This window comes from Delphinus delphis, chromosome 14 (assembly GCF_949987515.2).
Source record: "Delphinus delphis chromosome 14, mDelDel1.2, whole genome shotgun sequence".
NCBI lineage: Eukaryota > Metazoa > Chordata > Mammalia > Artiodactyla > Delphinidae > Delphinus > Delphinus delphis.
The window spans coordinates 8,104,889-8,126,969 of NC_082696.1; the positions used below are offsets into that span (position 1 = coordinate 8,104,889).

Sequence of the window (22,081 nt, forward strand, 5' to 3'; positions counted from 1 at the left end):
GGCCAGTGCAGATGAAAGCCAGCGCCAGAGTTAGGTGATGCAGGCCAGGATGGGGAGTGTGCTGGGACGTGCCTGAGATGGACCAAGTGCTGGCATGAACCTCTGTGGTATGTGAGGCCGTGCATCCTGCATACCTCCTCTGCATCCCTCAGGGTGGGGATGCAGCCCCTGGCGTATGCTGGCCAGAAGACGTAGCTGGCCTGAGCTCCTTGTGCTTGGTCATTGCCCTCAGTGGTCAGTGTCAGTTCATCTTGGGTAGCTCTTGAGAGTTATTCTTAGAACTGTGCCCGTGAATTCAACCTCACTCCATGATAAATCCTGGGCTATTAATTGGAATTCTGTGGTATAATGACTAACAAATCTCCCCACCCCTTACACAGAATGCCTTGCCCATGTTGTGTTTTACCTGGTGTGATGGTTAGTTTAAGGTGTCAACTTGGAGGATGTTTTGGATGAGATTAGCATTTAAGTCAGTGAATTTCTGGGTAAAGTAGATTGTCCTCTCAAATGTGGGTGGGCCTCATCCAATCAGTTGAAGGCCTAGATAGAACAAAAACTGACCTCCCTCAAGCGAGAGGGAATTCTCCATCAGATTGCCTTCACACTGGCTGCACCACTGGCTCTCCTGAGTCTCCAGCCTGCTGGGCCTCACTACAGATTTCGGTTGTGCCAGCCTCCGTAATTGCATGAGCCAATTCCTTATGATACATCTTTCTCTTGATATATACACCCAACCTAGCCGTTCTGTTTCTCTGGAGAACCCTGACTGACACGCCTGGAGTGATGATGATGGTGGGTTGTTCATCCCCCTGAAGGGGCGGACATTGCCTCGTTTTTATGGAGGGATCTTATGGAGGCACTTCCTGGACTCTAACTAGGAGACCACCTTTCTTTTCACCCTTCGTCCATTCTGTTCTGGTTTCTCAGGTTCATGGCCAGCCAGTCTAATTCTCTCCATAGACAAGGGTGGGAAAGTCAGTCAGGTGGGATGGTGCCAAGGGAAGCTCCAGGAAGCAGGGTCTTCCCTGAGGCTAAGAAGCAAATGTGATTGAAGGGGTGAATGACCCAAGGGAGAACAGAGGACCAGTTCAAGCCTCAGGGCCAAGAGCTAGGACCTGAATCATTTGCAAGAGATGAGGCCGGAGATGAATCAGGAGTTGAGAAGACAGGAATAAGCTGGGAAACAGCATAGGATGGGGAAGTTTCAAACACTGAGCTGCAAACAAGACAGGGTTGAGTTCAACTTTATTGGGTGCAAGGGATGTGGCAGAGGGTGTGGCAGCTGTTTAAAGGCACAGTGATGTCAGTGTTAATAGAGCAGTCCATTTGAAGCCCAGCTCTACTACCTACTGGCTCTGTGTGTGACCTTGGTCAAGTCACTATCTTTGTGCAAAAGAGGAATAATAAGCCACTCTACAGAGATGCTGTGTGAATTACGAGATGATGTGGAGCATTAGAACCGGTACCCAGCACACACTAAGGATCTACTCAATTACATCAGTTCCCTTCGCCCTTTGTGGATACCATCAACTGACCACCCATCTTGTTCAATAAAACACTTCCATTCTGAGCCAAGCTTCCCCTTTCCGTTCTAGTAGTTAATGTGTTCTTTGAGGATGCAATCTAATTATAATTAGCCCGATGATGTGGGGGAAAAGCTCACTTTGAAACCTTTGCTAATGATACTATATCTCTACCATCATTTTCTGTTTTAGCCTAGATCACTGAGTTCATTTTGGCAATTTAAGTACTACTCTTGGTACTATTAGCAATCCCAGTTACGCAAAGGGAAGTTGGTCCGGCAGTTCTCACTTAGATTCCTGCCTGCGTAAGATTTGTGATACAAGGGACGAAAAGGAAAAGAGAGAAAAAAGAGAGAGTGTAGCTAAAGTCATTCCATGAATGGTCAGAGCTCATAACCAAGCATGTGAAAATATGTCTTGTAGAAGGATATGTGGCAGAGACTATTTTCCAATCCACTATTCATTTTCCCTTTAGTTAAGGAATTCCACATTTTTTTTCCTTTTTTTTAAAAAAAATTGATTATTTTTTGGCTGCTTTGGGTCTTTGTTGCTGCGCGCGGGCTTTCTCTAGTTGCGGCAAGCGGGGGCTCCTCTTCCTTGCAGTGCGCGGGCTTCTCATTGCGGTGGCTTCTCTTTGTGGCGGAGCACGGACTCTAGGCTCGCGGTCTTCAGTAGTTGTGGCTCGCGGGCTCTAGAGCGCAGGCTCAGTAGTTGTGGTGCACGGGCTTAGTTGCTCCACAGCATGTGGGATCTTCCCAGACCTGGGCTTGAACCCGTGTCCCCTGCATTGTGAGGCGGATTCTTAACCACTGTGCCACCAGGGAAGTCCTCCACATTTTTTCAGACTGGAAATGTCCACAGCTAAATGACTATGTTTTCCAGCCTCCTCTGTAGTTAGGTGCAGCCTTCTACCTAAATTCTGATTGGAATTTGTTGGGTGACTCTACAGGGACAAAAGGGAGGCCCACCTTTTGTCCTTCCCTCTTCATGGAAAGAAGGTGAGATGGCTGGTGCTCTAGAAGCTTTAATGGATCATGAGGCAAATTGAGGACAGAGGAAACTGGTTCCTTGATGACTTCACGGCACTTTCATCCCAGCCCTGGACTACCTACTCCAGATCTCTTTTACGAGGGAATACGCTCTTCTGTGTTTGAGACACTGCAGCTGGATCTGTTATTAGAATACGAATGCAATTAATAACTGGCTCAGAATGAATTCCTCTCAACCCACATTTTTCCTCCTCCAGCCAATGTGTTGATCCAGACTGTGGTGGGTCTGAAGGTGGCTGTGAAGTAGTCTTGGGAAGTTTATTGAAGGGAAATCCATGATTATGGTGCCCAGATGTGGCAGATGACATCCTGAGCTGGCCAGAGGAATTTGGGACAGACTCCAGTCAACAGTAATTTAACACCTTGGGCCAACTGAATGAGTACTTCTTATAGTGGTCAACTACAAAAGAAAAAGAGGCCTGTTTGCTGAGTGTAAGAAATTTCTCAATACCTCCTGTAACCCCCAAACCCTTGGTCACAATCCTGGTTACTCTTGCAATTGGGGTCGTCTTCTGGAAGGTGTAGCTGATGAGAGATATGATGTTAGAGACACTTTTACTTGACTGCTAATGTCACCTCCCCACACCCCAGTCTTTGTTGCATGCTCAGAAGGGCATGTGGGGGGAGCGTGGTCAATTTAAATCTCGAGGTGTCATCATTAGTACAAACAAGAAGTACATCGATGCGGCCTGACTGGGCTCAGTGTCCTAATAGTGATATTTTGTTCTCACTGGAACAAGCCCTTTTATTAGTGACTGACCTGTCACTGAATTCTGTTGTCCCATCCTTCAGAATGCTTTCCTTCCAGTTCCCACAGCTATTACCCTAAAACCGGCTCTTAGAACCTCATGCTAGGATTCATGCAACAGTTTTCTAACTAGCCTGCCCCTCAAATCAATGCCAGACTTGCTCGCCTGAAAAACTGCTTTCAATGTGCTTCACTTCAGCTAAAGTGCTTTTCGGTTTCCTGTTACCAATCACATGTTTGAGTTTTAAGGACATCCATCAGCTGGTCCCAACTTGAATTTCCTCCTGCATCTGGTGACATGCTCTTACATTCACCTGTCAGGAAGCCCCGCCCTTTCTGTGAAGCCCTGCTCCGTGGTTCCCCTTTCTGTCTCCCTTGTCCTCCCAAAGCTTAGTCATCCTTGGGGCAGGGGTGGGGTGAGGGTTGTGAAGGGGGTGGAGGAAAGTAACTGAAACTCTATTCGGCACCTATTATATGCTTCCTTTCATTTTATTCTATTCAGTAAAGGCCCAACTCAGGCCAGTAACAGTGTAAAGCTTTCCTAACTTCTTTACAGGGAGGATTTACACAATTCAGGATTGTTTTGTTAATTGTTGAGAAAGCGTTTGATACTTACAGCTCATTAGATATAGGACACTGCAGGAAAGAATCCTCTGTTGTACTTCTTTTATATTCTCCCAACAAGCACTGAAGACTTGACTGCTAAGGCCTGGTGATCAAGAAAGTATGAACTTTGGGTTCTAACCCTGACTCTTTCACTTATTAACAGTGTGACCAGGGCAACGTGCTCATCAAGCTCCTTGAGCTCATTAACCGTCACCTGGAATAAATGATACTTCTCCTGGGGCGAAATAAAGATAAATGTATGTAAACCCTGCAGCGCAGTCCCTGACACGTCGTGAGCGCACGGTAACACTATTATCAGGCCTGGCGGAGATCCCAAGGTCAGTTCACTGGGAAAGAAAGGTCACTCCGGGCAGTGGTTGGAGGGACACTGGCCCTACAACCATACCAGCGCCAGGGCCCGCCTTCCTGGGGGACCTCACAGGCCCGCTGGGGCGCTCCGAGGCCTCTCAGGGAAACACGAGTCTTCCTTCCGGGGGTGGGGGCGGTCACCGGACCCCGAGGCTGCGCCTCCGCAACCGCAGGGAAGCTGCGAGGACTCTGCTCCCAACAATTCCCTCGCACGCAGGCGCAAGCTGAGTCTCCACCTGCGGGCAGCGCTGGGAGGTACCTTCGTGGGGCGGAGCCTGGGGCCGGACCATCTCACACGGCGTGGGGACGGCGGCCTTTCCTTTGGCGATACGCCCAGAAGCGCGCAGGGAGGCACCGCGGTTCGTCTGGCCGCTGCGGAAAGTGCCGGGTCTCCCTTCCTCGCGTTCCCTGGGCCCAGAGCGCGGGCTCGGGGCCCTTCGCCCCCTGTGCCCCCGAGTTGGAAGCGGCGAGCGCAGGGGGCGGGGTCGAGGCGGGCGCAGGGGGCGGGGCCGCGGGGGGCGGTGGTGTACTTGCTGCGCAGCTCGCAGCTGAAGCCCGTCCTCGGCTCTCAGCGCGGCTCTGCGGTTCGAGCTCCAAGAGGCCTGCCGGCTGCGTCCACCATGTTGTGCCGGGCGGCGTGCAGGTGAGGCGCCGGGCGGCGTGCGCAGCGGGGACGCGGCCCCGGCCCCACGAGCGAAGAGGCGCGGGCGGTGGCCTCGGCGGGTCGGCGCGGTGGCCGCCGCTGTCCCCCACCGCCTCCCGCTCTGCCTAACTTCTCGCGCCGGCCCCGCGGGGTCCAGGGCACCTTCGGGGACCCGGCGTCGCAGGGCGTGGCGAGAGGCCGGGCCTGAGGGCAGGTGTCCGCTGAGCGCGTCCAGGTGCCGCCGAGGCGCTGGACCGCAGCGTTAGTTTAATGGCAAAGACTGGACAGCGAGGGGGCCAACGACTGGAAGGCCCCCCAGGGGTGCGGGTCCTTCTAGCCGGGTCTGCGGAGCCGGGCACGCGGCTTAACGGTTGCTGCCCGCGTCAGCTGATCGGGCTGTGTTTGCTGTCTTTCCAACGCAAGCAGGAAGCTGGTGCCGGGCCTGGGGCCTCTGGGCTCCCGGCGGAAGCATAGCCTCCCCGACCTGCCGTACGACTATGGCGCCCTGGAGCCCCACATCAACGCGCAGATCATGCAGCTGCATCACAGCAAGCACCACGCGGCCTACGTGAACAACCTGAACATCGCCGAGGAGAAATATCGGGAGGCGCTGGAGAAGGGTGGGTGACGGGCGGCCGTACTTCGAGAAACCGGTTACAGGGAACCGTGGAGGCGAGGCGGGTCTGCGTAAAGCCCCACCCCTGCTTTCAGTAGGACCGCTGCACGTGTTCGCGCGTTGACTTAGGGAGCAGAATTCACAAGGAGAAGAGCCGTTTCGCGGGGGAACTGAGACAGGCTTGTATTTATTTGCTAATCTTTGGAATTAAGTGAAAGTATAATACGGAGTTGGTATTTGTTTTTTAAAGGAGCTCAGGTGACAAAACCAGTCGTGCGTGGACTTTTTTTGTGTTTTTCATCTGGGGGCGTGTATGGGAGTCTTAACTTTTCTGTACAAAATAGCATTACACTTCGAATCTGTTAAGGTTAGTAATGGTAGTGGTTTGCACGAGGGAAATAATTGACAGGCGTGTTTCCAGGCTATATGTATGGCTGAAACTGCTCAGGTAAAAGTGTATTTTTTTTCTTAAATATGTTTTTATCGAATTTCAGTCCTGTGAAATTTGTTGAGCGAATTTTAGACTGACATCTTGTTGAGTGGGGACATCTAGTGGAAAAATGTAGTATTTCAGTCTGTGTGTGAGGTAATAGGTAAACAAAAAGAAGAGGAAGTTACCACATTCTCCAAGATTTACTTGTGATCATCAGAGGGACCGCAAGTACGGTAAAGGAAAAGGTTCTGAGTACGGGAAGAGGTTCTGTGATTTAGGACAAAACAAATGCGGGAAGAATGTGGTAATGGGGAGAGGCTGGGATAATTCCCAGTTGTGAAACTGTTTCCTGCATGACAACATCTGACATCCGTGAACCCTTCTCTTCAATATTTTAAAAACAGCTTAATTTCAGTCCTTGTGCAATCAAAGCTTTGCTTGTTTAATGAAAGCCAATGGAAAAAAGGCTTTACTATTTTATATTGTACTGTATTGCCTATAAGTTAATGAATGTCTGTAGAGCTTTCTTTTATTTAAAAAATAATTTTAAAAATCATTAAGGAGTTAAATTTTCATGTTTGAAAATTTGGGAAAAATAACATCATCAATCTTACCGCATTTAAGTAAGGAAAATAACATCATCAATCTTACCGCATTTAAGTATGTAGATACTTTTCAAACAAAAGTACTTAACTTTTATTGTATTCAACAGAGAAAACTGGCCGTGAAGCCAGTGAAAATGTTGAGCTTCAGAAAAGTGTTCTTAAAAGCAGATATTAACCCCCCCAAAATTTCTATTAAAATTTGAAAAATGATTAAGTAAACTTTAAGAGATTGTGATTAAACTAGTTCTCAAGAAACATGTTTCTTTCCCATTAGAAATATTTAGTTATTGTTGACTTATTAAAAAACAATATAAAGCCTACATTTATTTTTAGGGTGATTCTCCAAGAAAAATCAGTAAGGGAAACACTGATCTGTCAGAAAGTTATTTTATAAACATAACAACGACAACAAAAGTTGACATCTTAAACAGAACTCTCAGAGATTATCTGTGTATTCAGATATCATTGGTCCTCTCCGCCTTTCTGAATTGCTAAAAACTGGAGGTTTTATTGTTTCAGAAAGCGACATTTCTTTTTTTTTTTAGAAAGCGACATTTCTTACGTGTGTTCTTGGCATGTGTCCCAACAACAGAAATAGGGAACTTGTATTGCTATTATGTAAGCCGCCCAAGGGCAGAGATCTCAGTGGTTCTCTGTGCCCTTCACTTTGCCTCTTGGTATCTTGTGAGTCATAAGAACTTAATACTTAACTGAATAAGGGAATTCCCATTTTTCCTAATAGTTCCGTTAGTCTGTAGCTTCTTGAAGGCATCAAGAAAAATATTTTGTTTTGCCTCCATGTTTAGCAAGGTAGTAAAAACAGCTTCCAATATGACATTCTTTTTAAGTATAGAGGTCAGAATTATCTTTCTGTGGAGCTCCGTTCGGCATCCACGAGTGCCTGCTGCACGTGAGGCAGCCCGTTGGCCCTCAGGGACGCGGCAGTGCACAAAAGTCCTGTCCTCGCTGGAGCCTCCCTCCTAGCGGAGACACGTGAACAAGTCAATGTGGAGCGTGCGGGGCTGAAGTCCTACCGAGAAAAACAAAGTAGGGGAAGTGGTCTGGACGTGGGGCGGGGATTGCCCATCTTACATTGTGGTTAGAGAAGCCTTCTGATGAGGTTGACATTTCAGTGGAGACTTGAAGGAGAAATGAGGGAGTGAACCATGAGACTGTTTCCAGGAAGTGTTCCAGCAAAGGCCTCAGTGGTCAGTGGAAGCCCTAAGCCGGGAGCATGCCAGGCCTGTTGCCTAAGCGCCAGGAGGCCGTGGTGGCCGGAGCTGGGCCAGCGAGGAGGTGCAGAGGGTCGGATGACGTGCACCTCTGTACCGATCGTATGGACTTGGGGTTCACTCTGAGAAGCGCAGCCTGCAGAGGGGTTTGACCAGACGTGTGCCGTGATCAGTGGGGGTCTAGAGGAGCCCTCTGGCCACTGTGTTGAGAATAGACTGTAGCGACAGGAGTGGAAGCAGGGGACCAGTGAGAGACAGGGGCACGAGTGCGGGGCGGAGGTGCTGCTGGTGGCACCATGGGCAGGAAGAAGGGGTGAAGTTCTGGGTGTTTTCCAGAGCTGGCTTTGCTGGTGGGTGTGCTGGTGGGCTGATGTGGGGTGTGAGAGGACTAGCGTGAAGAATGACCGCGTCATCAAAGATGTCCTGAGAAAACAGCTGGCACTCACTCAGGTGGGGAAGGCCTTTGGATGAGTAAGTTTGGGGTTGAAGATCAGGGGTTCAGTTTTGAACAAGTTGAGTTTTCTGTTAATGTAACGTTGAAGTATTTCCCGGTGGATGGTTGTCTATCTAGAAAATGGGAGTTGAGCATTTTCCATGTGGTCTGTATACGGAACCATCTATTTTATAGCATTCCACTATTTTCTGTCTTTTTATTTCATTTACTGAAATCTTTTCTACCCAAGAAACCCGAGTTCTTTGAAGCCCAGGAGTGAATTTTCTACTAGCTTTGTCACCCCTGCTGGCTTCTCACTAGTTGTTTGGTACATTATTAACTGAACTGAAAATCCACTGGGACAAATATTTTGGGGAAGGTTTTTTTTTGGGTAGAGTCTTGAAATTGTGAAATTTTGGGACCAATAGGGGTGTTACAATGGTCCAATTATCTAATATTTTACAAAGAAAAAAAATAGTGTATAGAATGGTCAAAAAAGTAAGAATTTAAAAAAATGTGTTTTTATTTTAACCTTTCAGGTGATGTTACAGCTCAGGTAGCTCTACAGCCTGCAATAAAGTTCAACGGCGGAGGCCACATCAATCATAGCATTTTCTGGACAAATCTGAGCCCTAACGGTGGTGGAGAACCCAAAGGTTGGTTTAGATTGGTGCAACGTTAGCTACGTCTTGTGCACGATAGGATTGACTTGATTTTCTTAAGTTACCTTTAATTCTCCCTGAGGTGTCATAATGGCATGTGTTTCACAGCAAGCAGTACGACAAAGTTGTAACTTTCAAAGGGACACGTGCAAGAGTGGAGAATACATTCAGGGAATTATATCGTCAGATTTTATACACACGCACAGTATCACATACAGTGTCACCTTTCTGTTGAAATGTACTGTACATTAGGGAAAGACTGAGAAACTTTGTTTTTAGAAAAGGTGAGCTTTCACTTACTAGCTCTAGGCCCTGGAACAAGATGTTAGCCATTCTGTACCTTACCTTCTTCATCTGTATGCTATGGGGATAATAATAGGGCTGTTTCAAAAATTAAGTGTTATTATAGAATAGTGCCTTTTGCTGTTGTTTACTACTCTTTCTAACTGATAAAAAGTCAGTTGTCCCGGAAAATCAGGTTTTCCAGGACAACTGCAGGTAACAAGGGAGTACGGAGCCGGTGATCTTGTCCACTGCTTGTTTACTTGACCTCCTGTGGAGCACGCAGAGACCCAGAACTTTAATTATCCTCCCCACCCCAGGGAAGGTGTGGGGTGTAAATATAGCTCTCCTCCTTTGTTTCTGCTCTTCTGGCAAGTACCTTAAGTTTCTGTGGCATTTTTTTGTTTTTAATCATGTTCTAGAAGGCATCTTGTGCACTTGAAATAAGCAGTTTCATTTAGAAGTAAAGATGAATGGGGGAATAAGTATGGGAAGCTGGACAATTCATTTTTTCTGAGTTAGGTCTTCAGACCGTGACTTAATGCTTTTGAAGTGTTGTGAGTTACCAGAATACCAGATACACCTGTATTCAGCCAACAGGTTTTGGTACTCTGCCATTTTGTGTTATCCGGTACCACTTTATTCCATCATTTGTGCTTATAACAGATGATTACTTTTAAGCCAGTACAGTAAGAGAAGTGATATTTTGGGCCTAGTTGACTTAGTTGATGTGCTCAGTCTCGAATTGTATTCTGTATTGCTGCAGAATAAAAAGGGTGGTAACTCTTAAAGTGCACCCTTAGTTCATTAATAGGCAACATCACTTTTTTTTTTTTTAAGATGTTGAGGGTAGGAGTTTATTAATTAATTAATTTATTTTTGCTGTGTTGGGTCTTCGTTTCTGTGCGAGGGCTTTTTCTAGTGGCAAGCGGGGGCCACTCTTCATCGCGGTACGCGGGCCTCTCACTGTCGCGGCCTCTCTTGTTGCGGAGCACAGGCTCCAGACGCGCAGGCTCAGTAGTTGTGGCTCACGGGCCCAGTTGCTCCGTGGCATGTGGGATCCTCCCAGACCAGGGCTCGAACCCGTGTCCCCTGCATTAGCAGGCAGACTCTCAACCACTGCGCCACCAGGGAAGCCCCAACATCACTCTTTTTAAAATGATATAATTGAGATAGGAAAGATCTAGGCTGCCTTGGAGAAGAAGCAAATCTCACCCATAACATTTTATTCCCAAATTGAAACATAGAGTAGGTAGGGTAGAAGTCAAAGTAAAATCTTCTGTTGATGGGAAAAAAGAAAGCTAATGAAAAATATTATTTCTTTCCTTATGGAAACAGCACTGTGAGTGAAGAAATCCCTTTAACATGTTTCAGCAACAAACATGTAAATTAAAATTGTGAGATGTTATGACCCTGGTGTCAGGACAGGAATAACACTGTTTTGTAGGCTCACTGGGTCATGTAGTGTTTTCCATGTGTTTCTAGTTGTGTCTGGGGCCATATGACAAGAATATTGGGATATATTTTATATAATAAAAGATTTTATTGTAATTGTTGCCATCTGTTCATTTGTGAGTGGTTTTGGGGTTTTTTTTTTTAATAGGGGAGTTGCTGGAAGCCATCAAACATGACTTTGGTTCCTTCAAGAACTTTAAGGAGAAGTTGACCGCCGTATCTGTTGGTGTCCAAGGCTCAGGCTGGGGCTGGCTCGGTTTCAGTAAGGAACAGGGACGCTTACAGATTGCTGCTTGTTCTAACCAGGATCCCCTGCAAGGGACAACAGGTTAGGCTTAAGAATTATTACACGTTTATTCGGGAGAGATGGTTCACTATAAAGCATTTACCGTGAAATATGGAAGACTAGCAGTGTTTAAACCTACCCTGAGCACGTACTAAATTGAACAGATCTTAGTAGATGATACCCAGAGTCTTGTGGGAGCAAAAATCTTTCCAAGTCCTTGATATTTTATAAAATGAGCACGTGTAGTTTTACAGATATGTTAACAAAACATGTTTTAAACATAAACTCTGCTTCATTTGACAGAGAATTCGTATCAGCCTACATAATAATTATATGCACTAGAATAAAAAACTAAAATTAGATAAACAACATGAAGGAGGAAAAGACACATAGTCTGAGTCTGACTTCAGAGCTTGGACTCTCAACTCCTCTGCTGAGCACCTGTGGTCAAACTGCGACCAGAGCTCAGGTTTCCAGACATCTACCTTCCTGAGGATTTTTTGGCGTAGGAAAAGATTGGGCTTAGAAGCTGCAGGCTGGGTTCACCAAATCCTTTTTTATGTTGAGCCAGATGGAAGTAGAAGCTCTTTAGGAAATAGTCATAAGGATCCAGCAGTTTGCTGGAACTTTGATGTGAGGTGATACCTTAGCATCAGTCAGCAGTAGGTCTCAGCCATGTTTTCTACCTCTATACATGTCCGGAGACTTGCTTACGTGACTCACTAACCTGGATATGTTCAGATTAGCCAGAATCTAAACAGCTCTTTAGGGAAAGTGAGATGCCACAGAATTTGGAAAAGCAACCAAAGATGTGTGAGCCCTGAGTGCTCTAAGAGCCAGGTACCTGACCGAGGAGGCTGTGATTGGCAGGTCAGTCCTAGCAACACCTTCTTCTCTCCTGCTTGAAGAAAGCCCATTGGAATAAAGATAAATGAAAGTTATGGTGATTTATCTAGGGGGAAAATCATGTATAAATTTTGTTCCCTTAATTATAAGTTATTAGTGACGCACCTCACAGTTGATTTAGACATGCTGGTTGGTGCTTGTTTTCCTAGTGGAGCGCTTTCAGTTGGAGAGGTTTCTTAAATGAATGTTTTATAGATTTAACTACTTCTTCACACACTTTTCAGAAACTAAATAATGTATGTTTTTCTTAAGCCTTACTCAGTTTTCCTTGTTAACTTAATTTTTATTATGTCTCATAAACGCTCTTTATTTATTTATTTGCAGTAGAGTTGCTTTACAGTGTTGTGTTAATTTCTGCTCTACAGCAGAGTGACTCAGCTATACGTGTGTATAATCGTAAACGCTTTGTATTCTCTGTGACTAACATCAGCCCAGGAGAGCAGAGCAGGTTTTCCATAGACTCCCCCAAATGCTCAACACCTTTGGAAGGTCCTCAGCCACACCCACAAAGAGAACACACCCTTCCTGAGACCCCTAGGGAGGACCACTGAGAATTGGCTCTTGGATAAATCTGTTGATATTTTAAGAATAGCAGTTAAAATACTGTGGTTAGTTGATTTTTCCAAGTCTGTTTTAATTATTTTTACTATTTATCACATTTTCTTCCAAAGAGTAAAGTTTAAAATCTTTTTCTAGGATATTTATTCTTATGCAAATTTCCTATTTACGTAAGAAACTGAAAAATGGATGAGAATGTTGTAAAGGGTAGTTTTGTGTGCATAGGAGAATTAAAGTTTAAAGCGAGAAGATGCAGTGTTGTAGAGTGAAATTCATAGCTTTTGTTTCTTTCCCTTCTTTCCAATAGGTCTTATTCCACTGCTGGGAATTGATGTGTGGGAGCATGCTTATTACCTTCAGTATAAAAATGTCAGGCCTGATTATCTGAAAGCCATTTGGAATGTAATCAGCTGGGAGAATGTAGCTGCGAGATACACGGCCTGCAAAAAGTGAAACGTCAGCCTTACCCTGAGTGCATCTGGCTCTTTATGACTATGTTTGTAGTAGTGCAGAGAACCACGCATACCAGTAAGCTGCTCCACTGTAGTGTTTCTGAGTGTGGCTTATTCAAATAGTTGATAAATATAATTTACTGCTGTGAATAATCTCTTTTAAAAGCTTGTTATTAGGCAACTGTTTGAAAATGTTAAATGCTTTGTATAATTTAATCTTTTGATTGAACATTTTCTTCAGAGAGCTACAATAGTTAGGAGATTATAATTTTCATCATAAAACCATGAAGGATGTTTCATCCCTGTACTGTTGGGGTGTCTAAGGAAGCCTTTCTAATCCTGTTCTATTGCAGTTACAGAAAATCTGGTCTTTTGCCCCATTTGTTTAATAATAAAATATTAAATTTATTTCCCAAGGGAAATATTCAGTTTTCTATTGAAAATTGCTCTTTTTGTAGGTAATCCTCTGTCCAGTATTACTTCGGGTGGGCATCACCCAGTGGTCTTTAGTTACTTATGATCACAGGTTCTGCAGGGTTAACACTAACCATTTTGTCATTAAAAATATATATAACTTGATTGCTAATTGCGAATTGCTTTATTATGAGAAGGAAATAGTAGTGCCTCTGAATTTTTCTGTGGACAGAAAAAGACTTTTGTGAAATTTTGTCCTCAAACATAGAAATGTGTGTTGTCTAAGTGCTCAAAGTGGACAAATTAGGGCCTAGTTAATAAAGTCAATGATAGGGAAGGGCCACAAATCTGCCAGCCAGACGCTTGCCCCTCTTCTTTTGGGCCTGCTCGTGAAGCATCCCTCTCAAGAGAACCAGACCTGGGTCAGGGCCTGCGTTGCCAAGTAATGAAAGACACGTTGGTTTCAGGATGCAGTCAGGAGCACGCCTCTATGAGGAACATTTGTTTTCAAAGATTTGTTTTTGAGTTATTTCATCCATTTTGATGTTTTTTGTTTCTTCTAGAAAATGTACAATCGCTATAGAAGCTTTATATTGTTTTATTGGTTTTTCCAGTAAAGGGAAAACCGTATCCCTAATAGAGTGACAGGGCAGTCAAGTTCCATTCCTGTTGGGTTTTTGCGAATGGAGCTGTTCAGTGCAGCAGGGTTCTTTCTGTACTTGGCTTCACAGTGTTGGGTGTTCCGTGTTCTTCATCATCTTCTCTCCTTTTTTATCAACTGGACATTTCCTAATATACTTTACAGTTCTGTCACTGAAGATTTCATTTGTTTCTAATCTGACGATTACAGGTAATGCTATTCTGATACCCCACACAGGTTTTACCTTCTATTGGAATATTTTCTCTATGTAGGTTTTTTCTTAAACCTATTTTAGTAACAGGGTGTTTTCTCAAGTTTATTTTTTCATTTAAAAAAATTTCCCCCTAACTTTATTATCCTATTTTTTTTTCATGGAAAAATGGAGTGACTTAGCAGTTTCAATATTAAAGACTGAAGTTTTAAAAAAAATTTAAATTCAAGGCACATTTCTTTTAGAATTCAATTAGAAAAGTATTTAGGCTTTCTGAATTGTCGACAGCGTTGATGAGACTAGTGTTAACTGTGTATGTGTGTGTGCTTGTGGATTGAAAACACTTCAGAGACTATGATTGCCATCCTTTCTATACCACAGTAAAATGGCTTTAATGGGGCACAACTGAGAGCCGTGTGACTGCTACTTACATATACCCTATACACGCATATATATGCCTGTGCATATAAACAAGGCAGCTGTGTGGCCGCTGCTTACGTATATCCTATACACGCATAGATATACGCCTCTATGTTATAAACAAGGCAGTGAACTCTGTAAACAGACCATTGAGAAAATAGGACCTTTTTGAAAGATGGGCTTTTGAATACAAGTAGTCTTCTAGATCATGAACTACCAAAGATATGCAGAGACTACTGACTTATATAAAGCTTTTGGACTCTCATTAAGCTTTAAGATAAAAAAAAAAAATCAATGTTGAAATTTCTGTGGGGCTCTAATTTTGCTTTGATTGTATCATGTGAGAACAAGGGAAAGCATACTGTCCTCCACTGCACTTTTGGATTTTAAGAGACTAAGATAACATACAGAGTAGAGATTTTAATCATCCAGCAGAAAATGAGACTCTATAAGATTCTGTTTAGCCCTGTTTTTCATAATAGAAAAGAAACAGAAAAGGTAAAACAACCGTTTCTTCTGGAAAGAGCAAGTACTGTTCACCCAGGAAGGATTTTTTGACTGAATCAGCAGTGCCTGCTGTAGTCATAGACGTGCTTCAAAAATCGTAGCATGATTGGTGCTGCAGGGGAACAGGATGCAGAACAAATACTGTCTGTGAAATAGTATCTGTTGCTCGAACTGTTGTGTAATAATTAAACTTTGATATTGAGAAGTTACAATTTTATTACACACCTCAGGTTCATGATTCTACAATGAGGTTTGAATTTTTGTGGAGTGCCTTTAAAAAGTAACATCAAAATCATAAAATTAAGATTGATGTGTGTTGTCAGTCATATCTAAAACTAGGTATAAATACAAATTTTGTTTCTTGTTTTAATTTCAGGGGAACTACTGTTTGGGAAAGCTGTTCGGTAACTGTTTTATAAATTACTGTCTCTCTTTTTCAGTCACACCCTAATGATCCCAGCAAGCTAATGCCCTCTGTTCTAAGGTACGCATGGTACATACTAAAAATCCTGTGAGGTCCTGGAGAGTTTTCACTTAATTATTCATTAAAGAAGCATTTATTTTCATATTGTAAGTGTGAAACTTTTTGATTATTAATAAAAGAATCTGTTAACCATCAAAGGAGGTCTGTGTTAAGTGTGTGTGTCAAAAACATTTATAATCTTGCAATGCTTTATCATTTTTACTGTAGGAAAGGAATAATAAATAATAGGTAGTTGAAATTTTACTCTAAAAACCCAGAAGGCTTACGAATTCTACCTCTGGGAGGAATTCTTTTGTGCGTGGTTCTCATGACTGTGGCTCCACCTTCTGGAGACTGTAATTTGGAGGGTCTCCATGGTTCATCTAGGGGAGGTGATGGGCAGTTTCCTCTACTTGGAGAATGCATAGCTTTCAAGGCCTGATTTCTACCAGTACAAGTTTGAGAGGTCTGAAGGTTATTTAAAAACTCAAACGGCGAAAAACTTTTTTAGTTTGATTCCATTGTTTCTTTGGCAATACATTGGCCTTAAAAACTTTGTGGGTTTCTAACCCATTTGCAGCCAGTTTTATATGCCAATATCCACAATAAACATCCACAATGAAAATTTTTTACTAGATATCCTAGATGTGAGTAAGTTTTTTTCTAACATCTTTATTGGAGTATAATTGCTTTACAGTGGTGTGTTAGTTTCTGCTTTATAACAAAGTGAATCAGCTATACATATACATATATCCCCATATCTCCTCCCTCTTGTGTCTCCCTCCCACCCTCCCTATCCCCCCTCTAGGTGGTCACAAAGCACCGAGCTGATCTCCCTGTGCAATGTGGCTGCTTCCCACTAGCTATCTGTTTTACGTTTGGCAGTGTATATATAAGTCCATGCCACTCTCTCGCTTCATCCCAGCTTACCCTTCCCCCTACCCGTGTCCTTAAGTCCATTCTCTACGTCTGTGTCTTTATTCCTGTCCTGCCCCTAGGTTCTTCAGAACCATTTTTTTTTTTTAAGATTTCATATATATGTGTTAGCATACGGTATTTGTTTTTCTCTTTCTGACTTTCTTCACTCTATGACAGACTCTAGGTCCATCCACGTAGATGTGAGTAATTTTTATCCTTGCTTCCTTACCCCGTCAGCGTAAGAGCAGCTACCTTGAGCTAAAGGTAGTTAAAACAATAAGCTCGTGGGGGAAGCCCACGTCCTTCATCTTTGCTTTGGGGCTGAGACTTGAGCATTTGCTCAAAGCCTTTTTCAGTCTTAACATCTTTTACTGTTTGGGATTTAGAAGTAGTCAGCTTTCCCAGGCTTTCAGGACCCAAATTTCTGAACTGTATTTCCTTTCATTTCTGCTTGCAGATCGGCCAGTTCTTTCCTGAAGGCACCAATGACATCTTGCTAAAGGGGGAGATAAAAGCCAACACACAGGGTCAGTCTGGTTCTTCTCGAACATTCTAGAGCTGCAGTGGCTGTGCCTTTCACATTACCGCGGGAAGCAGGTTTACCGCATGATCTGCCACTGGGAAACACGGCTTTCCAACTTTTCAGCTCCCGATACCAATGTTCTCACTGGCCACTAAGCCAATGCCACATAGTTTGAATTTATTTATTTATTTATTTTTCGGTACGCGGGTCTCCCACTGCCGTGCCCCCCAAACCCCCGTTGCGGAGCACAGGCTCTGGACGCGCAGGCCCAGCGGCCATGGCTCATGGGCCCAGCCGCTCCGCTGCACGTGGGATCCTCCCGGACCGGGGCACGAACCCACGTCCCCTGCATCGGCAGGCGGACCCTCAACCGCTGTGCCACCAGGGAAGCCCTGAATTTTTTTTTTTTTTTGGCTGGGACTACCCACTTCAAGGTCCTAGTATTTGAATTAATTTGGGTAACAAACAAACTGCTGCTTTGACAACAAACTCCAAATATATAATGGCTCAAATACAATAGATTTTTTTCACTCAGGAAAGTGTATATGTGTTTCTGGTTGGCGCCGGAGCTTTCCTCCTCGCAGTGATTCGGGGGTCCAGGCTCTTTAGCTTTTACTGCTTTGCCGTCCCAGTAAGTGCCGTCTGAGGAGCTCATGTCACCGTCATTGAGCCTGTGGAGTGCAAACCAGCATGCGGGTCACGTGTATGAAGTTTTATGGGCCAGGCCTGGAGGTGGCGCCTGTGTGTATGCTGTTTTACTGGTGACCACGGTGCACCTAAACACAAGGAAGGCTGGGAAGAGAGCTTAGCTCTGCTCCTGTGCCCAGAAAGGACAAGAAACAGCCAGTCTCTCTACTGCTCCGGGATTCTGAGCAATCTGTTTGACCTCTCTGTGTGCCTCAGCTTCTCAGCTGACCATAACGGGTTTCTGTGAGTTTACGGGGTCTGGCATGAAGTGAGCACTGTTAAGTATAGCTATCATAGAAGTTGTTTTACATGGCTTCTCAATTTTTATCTTGTCTGATTCAGCCACCCTGCAGGGAAGGCAGAGGGGATACAGACTCAGGGACAGATTCGTACCTGGGACTCTAGCGGCCTGTTCTGGGGTCCTCTACCTGCTTTAGTGTGCTTTCCACAACAGTGCGTTATATTCTGAAAGAATACCTTGATGTGTACGTTCTAAGTCGGGGCCGGGGGAAGTGTCTTCATTTAGGAAAAAGCTGAAATACCCAGATCTGTTAAATCAATTCCACCAATGTTTTTATTTACTTCTCCATCTACATGTTTTAATTACACCCTTTCATTTCCTCCCCAGTACCAAAACATAAAACTGCTTACAAAGCAATTTTTTCCTAAAAAGCCTATTTTTATTTGGTTAAGCCTTTCTGTGAGAATGCCTGGGAGAAGCCAAAAGTGAGATTCCCCCCATCCCCTACCCCAAAAAAACAAACCAAACCAAAAAAAAAAAAAAAAATCAGATGGGAAAGGATGTGTGGCTTTAATTTCTAATTTTGGCCTCTCACTGTTGTGGCCTCTCCCGTTGCGGAGCACGGGCTCCAGACACGCAGCGGCCATGGCTCACGGGCCCAGCTGCTCCGCGGCATGTGGGATCTTCCCAGACCCGGGCACGAACCCGTGTCCCTTGCATCGGCAGGCGGACTCTCAACCACTGCGCCACCAGGGAAGCTCCCCATTTCTTCTTTTTCCTAGAAAATTCATCTTCTCCAAGTTTGCTGGGATGGGGAGTGAAAAATTTTGTGTCTCTATTGTACCCCTTGAATGTATCCCTTCCTCTTAAACTCCCCATTCGCCCAGGACACATCTGAAACCCAGAGAGCCATCTGTCATCTGCTCTGAGTCTCAGGTTTAATTCTAACGCAGGCCTCAAGGTTAAAGGGCCTGTTTGCCTCGGTCTCCAACAGCCTTTAAAAGTCAATCCCCATAAAAAGTTTTATTCTTCCCCTGTCCAGAGGAAGCCTCAGGATTTTTTTTCTTTTACCCTAAATATATTTGCTCTACACCAGTAGGTGGCAGTATTTCTATGCTTTTCTCCCCTCCATGCTCTGCTATAAACAGGACTTATGGGAAAGCAGAGTGGGTTGGAACAGTATTAAGGGTTCCCCTCCCCACCCCAAAGGAGCCCATTACCTTGTTAGTTTTGTTCATTTGAGAACAGATAATCTTTCACTTTTTAAAGTTTTAAACTTTAAAATTCTTTTTATTTTGAAACCATCTCAAATTTACCTAAAAGTTGCAATTATAGTACAAGGCCCTTAGCTTTTTCAGAATATTTTGAGTTAGTTGCTGTTGTGAGGCGCCAGCACCGCCGAGTACTTTGTGTTTCCTGCAGACAAGGGCACCTCCTCCATGCTCTAGATGGCCTTCAAAGTCAGAACGTTGGCAATTGTGCGTCACTATCGCGTAACCCTCAGATACCGTTCAAGTTTCACTTTTTGTTCCGGTGATGCCCTCTACGGCAGACGGACCCAGTCCAGAATGACCACTGCATTGAGTAATCATGTTCCCTCCCTTAGAAGCTGCCACGGTGTAGTTAGAAGTTCCCTGCATCACAGAGCCTGTGGAAATGGTGATTCAGGGAAGAACACTCCTTTCTTTGTTCGCGAATCTGATCCATATGGATAGAGTATTTAGCCTACATGCAGAGTCTTGTAGAGGCTCCAGACAGGAAGCCTCTAAATTAGCCAGCAGCGAGTTTTTAAGGTATGCCGATTTCAATCAGTTAGCAGTTCTCTTTCTTACTCACAACAAAATAATTCCCTTTAGGCAAGAGCTCAGACTTCATTTTCCTTTTTTTTTTTTTTCCCCAAATCCTTTGTTCTGATTTATTTAGGTTACCGGGATGCCATATTCAGTTTTCAGACATTTTCACCAACTGCAGTTGAGGACAACCGTGCGTGGGTGTCAACCATGATGTTGCTTTTCGATTTGACTCCCTCTACTTCCTGCCAAGGAGTTTCTTTCTACGAGAAGGTAATCAGATTTGTGCAGGTTCTATGTCTCAGTTCTTTTTTCTTTAAATATTTCACTTGTTCCCTCCATCTATTTCTCTTGGGAAAATCCACTATTCTCTAAGATTTAGTGTAATGGTGCCTTCTTTTGACACCTTAGGCCAAATTGGTCATTCCCCTGCCCTCTATCTGCCCCTCTCTCGGTCCTGGTACTCGCTGGTCTATATTGTAACAATTTGCTTCTAGATCTCTTCTCTCCACAAGGCTTGGGGTTTATCCAGGGTGGCAATCGGTCTCTATTCATTTTGTATCACTAATGCCTACGACAGGGCTTGACATCTAGCAATGGTCAACTTCAACCGCTCTTTCCTTTAGATATTTCTTCTCATATTTTAGTCTAACATTTTTCTCAACTTAGATGTCACATGTTTTTAGTTGTGGAAAGTGGAATAGAAAGCATTATCCCATAGGCTGATGGCATGGTTTTATTATCAATAACTAGGAGCTGTCTTAATAGACATCTAATTATTGTCAGAGAACATAAGATAGTCTCTTTGAAAATCTAAACTGTCATTTTATTTTTTTAAATTTTATTTTAAATTTAATTAATTAATTAATTTATTTATTTTGGGTGCGCTGGGTCGTAGTTGCAGCAGGCAGGCTTCTTAGTTGCAGCTCACGAACTCTTAGTTGTGGCATGCATGTGGGATCTAGTTCCCTGACCAGGGATCGAACCCAGGCCCCCTGCATCGGGAGCGCAGAGTCTTAACCACTGTGTCACCAGGGAAGTCCCTAAACTGTCATTTTCAAGGCTTGTTGCTAGCGACTCTACATAGCTCAATTGCTTTAAACTTCTTGAAAGTTAAAATGTTTCAAGACATTTCTAGCTCTTTACTAAGATTTTAAAAAATGGCTACAAACAGTGTTTGGTAAGATTCATTAAAGACACTTGCCTGGTGAGAATTATCGCGGGTGTTCACGGCCTACGACTTGACTCTAAGGGTCCATTAGTCTGCAGGCTGAAGCAGACCTAGCACTGCCCTCTGGGGAAGACCATGTCTCCTGCTGCCTCCAGGGCTGCCTCCTTGTAGAGTGAACGGCCTTCTGCTTGTGCACCTTGTAGTTTATTCTCTAAACCTACCCCCCACAAGCCAACTGACAAAGTGAAGGGGTGTGGACCTGCCTGTACTTTGTAATATGTAATCTGCACTTCAGATAGTTCTCAGAGTAAAACCCCAAACTCTCTGCTGACCAATATTTATAAAAACCAAGAAGTAATATTTATAGGAGTATGTCTGAAGCATGATGCTCGGTACCTCCCATGGAAATCATAAGTGGAAGGTTTTGTGCTCTCACTGTCATTCTCATCTGCTTCCTCCTCCTTGTTATTATTACGATAAAGGTGACGCAATGCACCTGTTCCCTAGGTTTTGCCAGATCCCCTAGCAGTCATTCTTGGACTGGGTGGCCCGCTGATGTGCCGTCCACACACACCGCATTCGTTTGGTGTTTCCTAGATGGGCGAGCCGTATAAGACAGTGGTTGAGAGCTTGACCTTCGGAGACAGGTGTTCCTGATTTGAATCCTTGCTCTAATCCTGGGCATTCCCCTTGCCGCCTGTGTGACCGCTGGCAAGTTACCTGATCTCTCTAAGTCTCCGCTTCCCCTTCTGCAGCACAGGGTGAGAACACCCTTGACAGGGTGTCGGCACCGATTAAACAAATAATTCATGCGCAGCATTTGGCACAGTGCCTGACCCCTAGTAAGTACTCGATATATTTTCAAAAACTATTTTAACGTCGTTATTAACTGCACATTGGTGTGCCGTCATTGGCCCACGTGGGGGTAACATTGAAAGACAGAGGTCCCCTGTGGTGTTGCAGTCGGGATTTGCGGGGGGAGCGGATATCCAGGGGAAGATCACTCGCTGAAAGCCTTGGGGTCGTGTGGGCTCCTGGTGGCTTCCAGGAATAGCCAGGAGACCAGCGTGGCTGGAGAGCGAGGGGCTGGGGGCTGGGGGAGTAGTTCACTTAGGCCTGTGGCCTCTGGAAGGATACTGGCTTTCACTCTTCCTGAGATGGGAGCCGATGGAGAGTGTGGGTGTGGAAGATGCTGTTCATTGCATCGCACAGTTTTCTCCTCCTCCTTTCCTTCTTCC

General features: G+C 44.5%; 1 protein-coding gene and 1 long non-coding RNA gene across 2 annotated transcripts in view; both read left to right on the forward strand.

Moving 5' to 3' along the window:
• Positions 1 to 4,698: 4,698 nt before the first annotated feature.
• SOD2 (superoxide dismutase 2) lies at positions 4,699 to 15,616 on the forward strand. The gene is made up of 5 exons (XM_060029695.1): positions 4,699 to 4,938; positions 5,356 to 5,558; positions 8,797 to 8,913; positions 10,805 to 10,984; positions 12,714 to 15,616. Exons 1-5 carry the CDS (start codon positions 4,916 to 4,918, stop codon positions 12,857 to 12,859), a joined length of 669 nt encoding a protein of 222 aa, XP_059885678.1. The 5' UTR covers positions 4,699 to 4,915; the 3' UTR covers positions 12,860 to 15,616.
• A 1,148-nt stretch (positions 15,617 to 16,764) lies between these two features.
• Positions 16,765 to 22,081, forward strand: part of LOC138414262 (uncharacterized) — a 49,332-nt gene continuing 44,015 nt past the window's right edge. Inside the window, exons 1-2 of the long non-coding RNA XR_011246714.1 lie at positions 16,765 to 16,958; positions 19,806 to 19,945. This is a non-coding gene — a long non-coding RNA (uncharacterized lncRNA). The remainder of the gene's footprint in view (positions 16,959 to 19,805; positions 19,946 to 22,081) is intronic.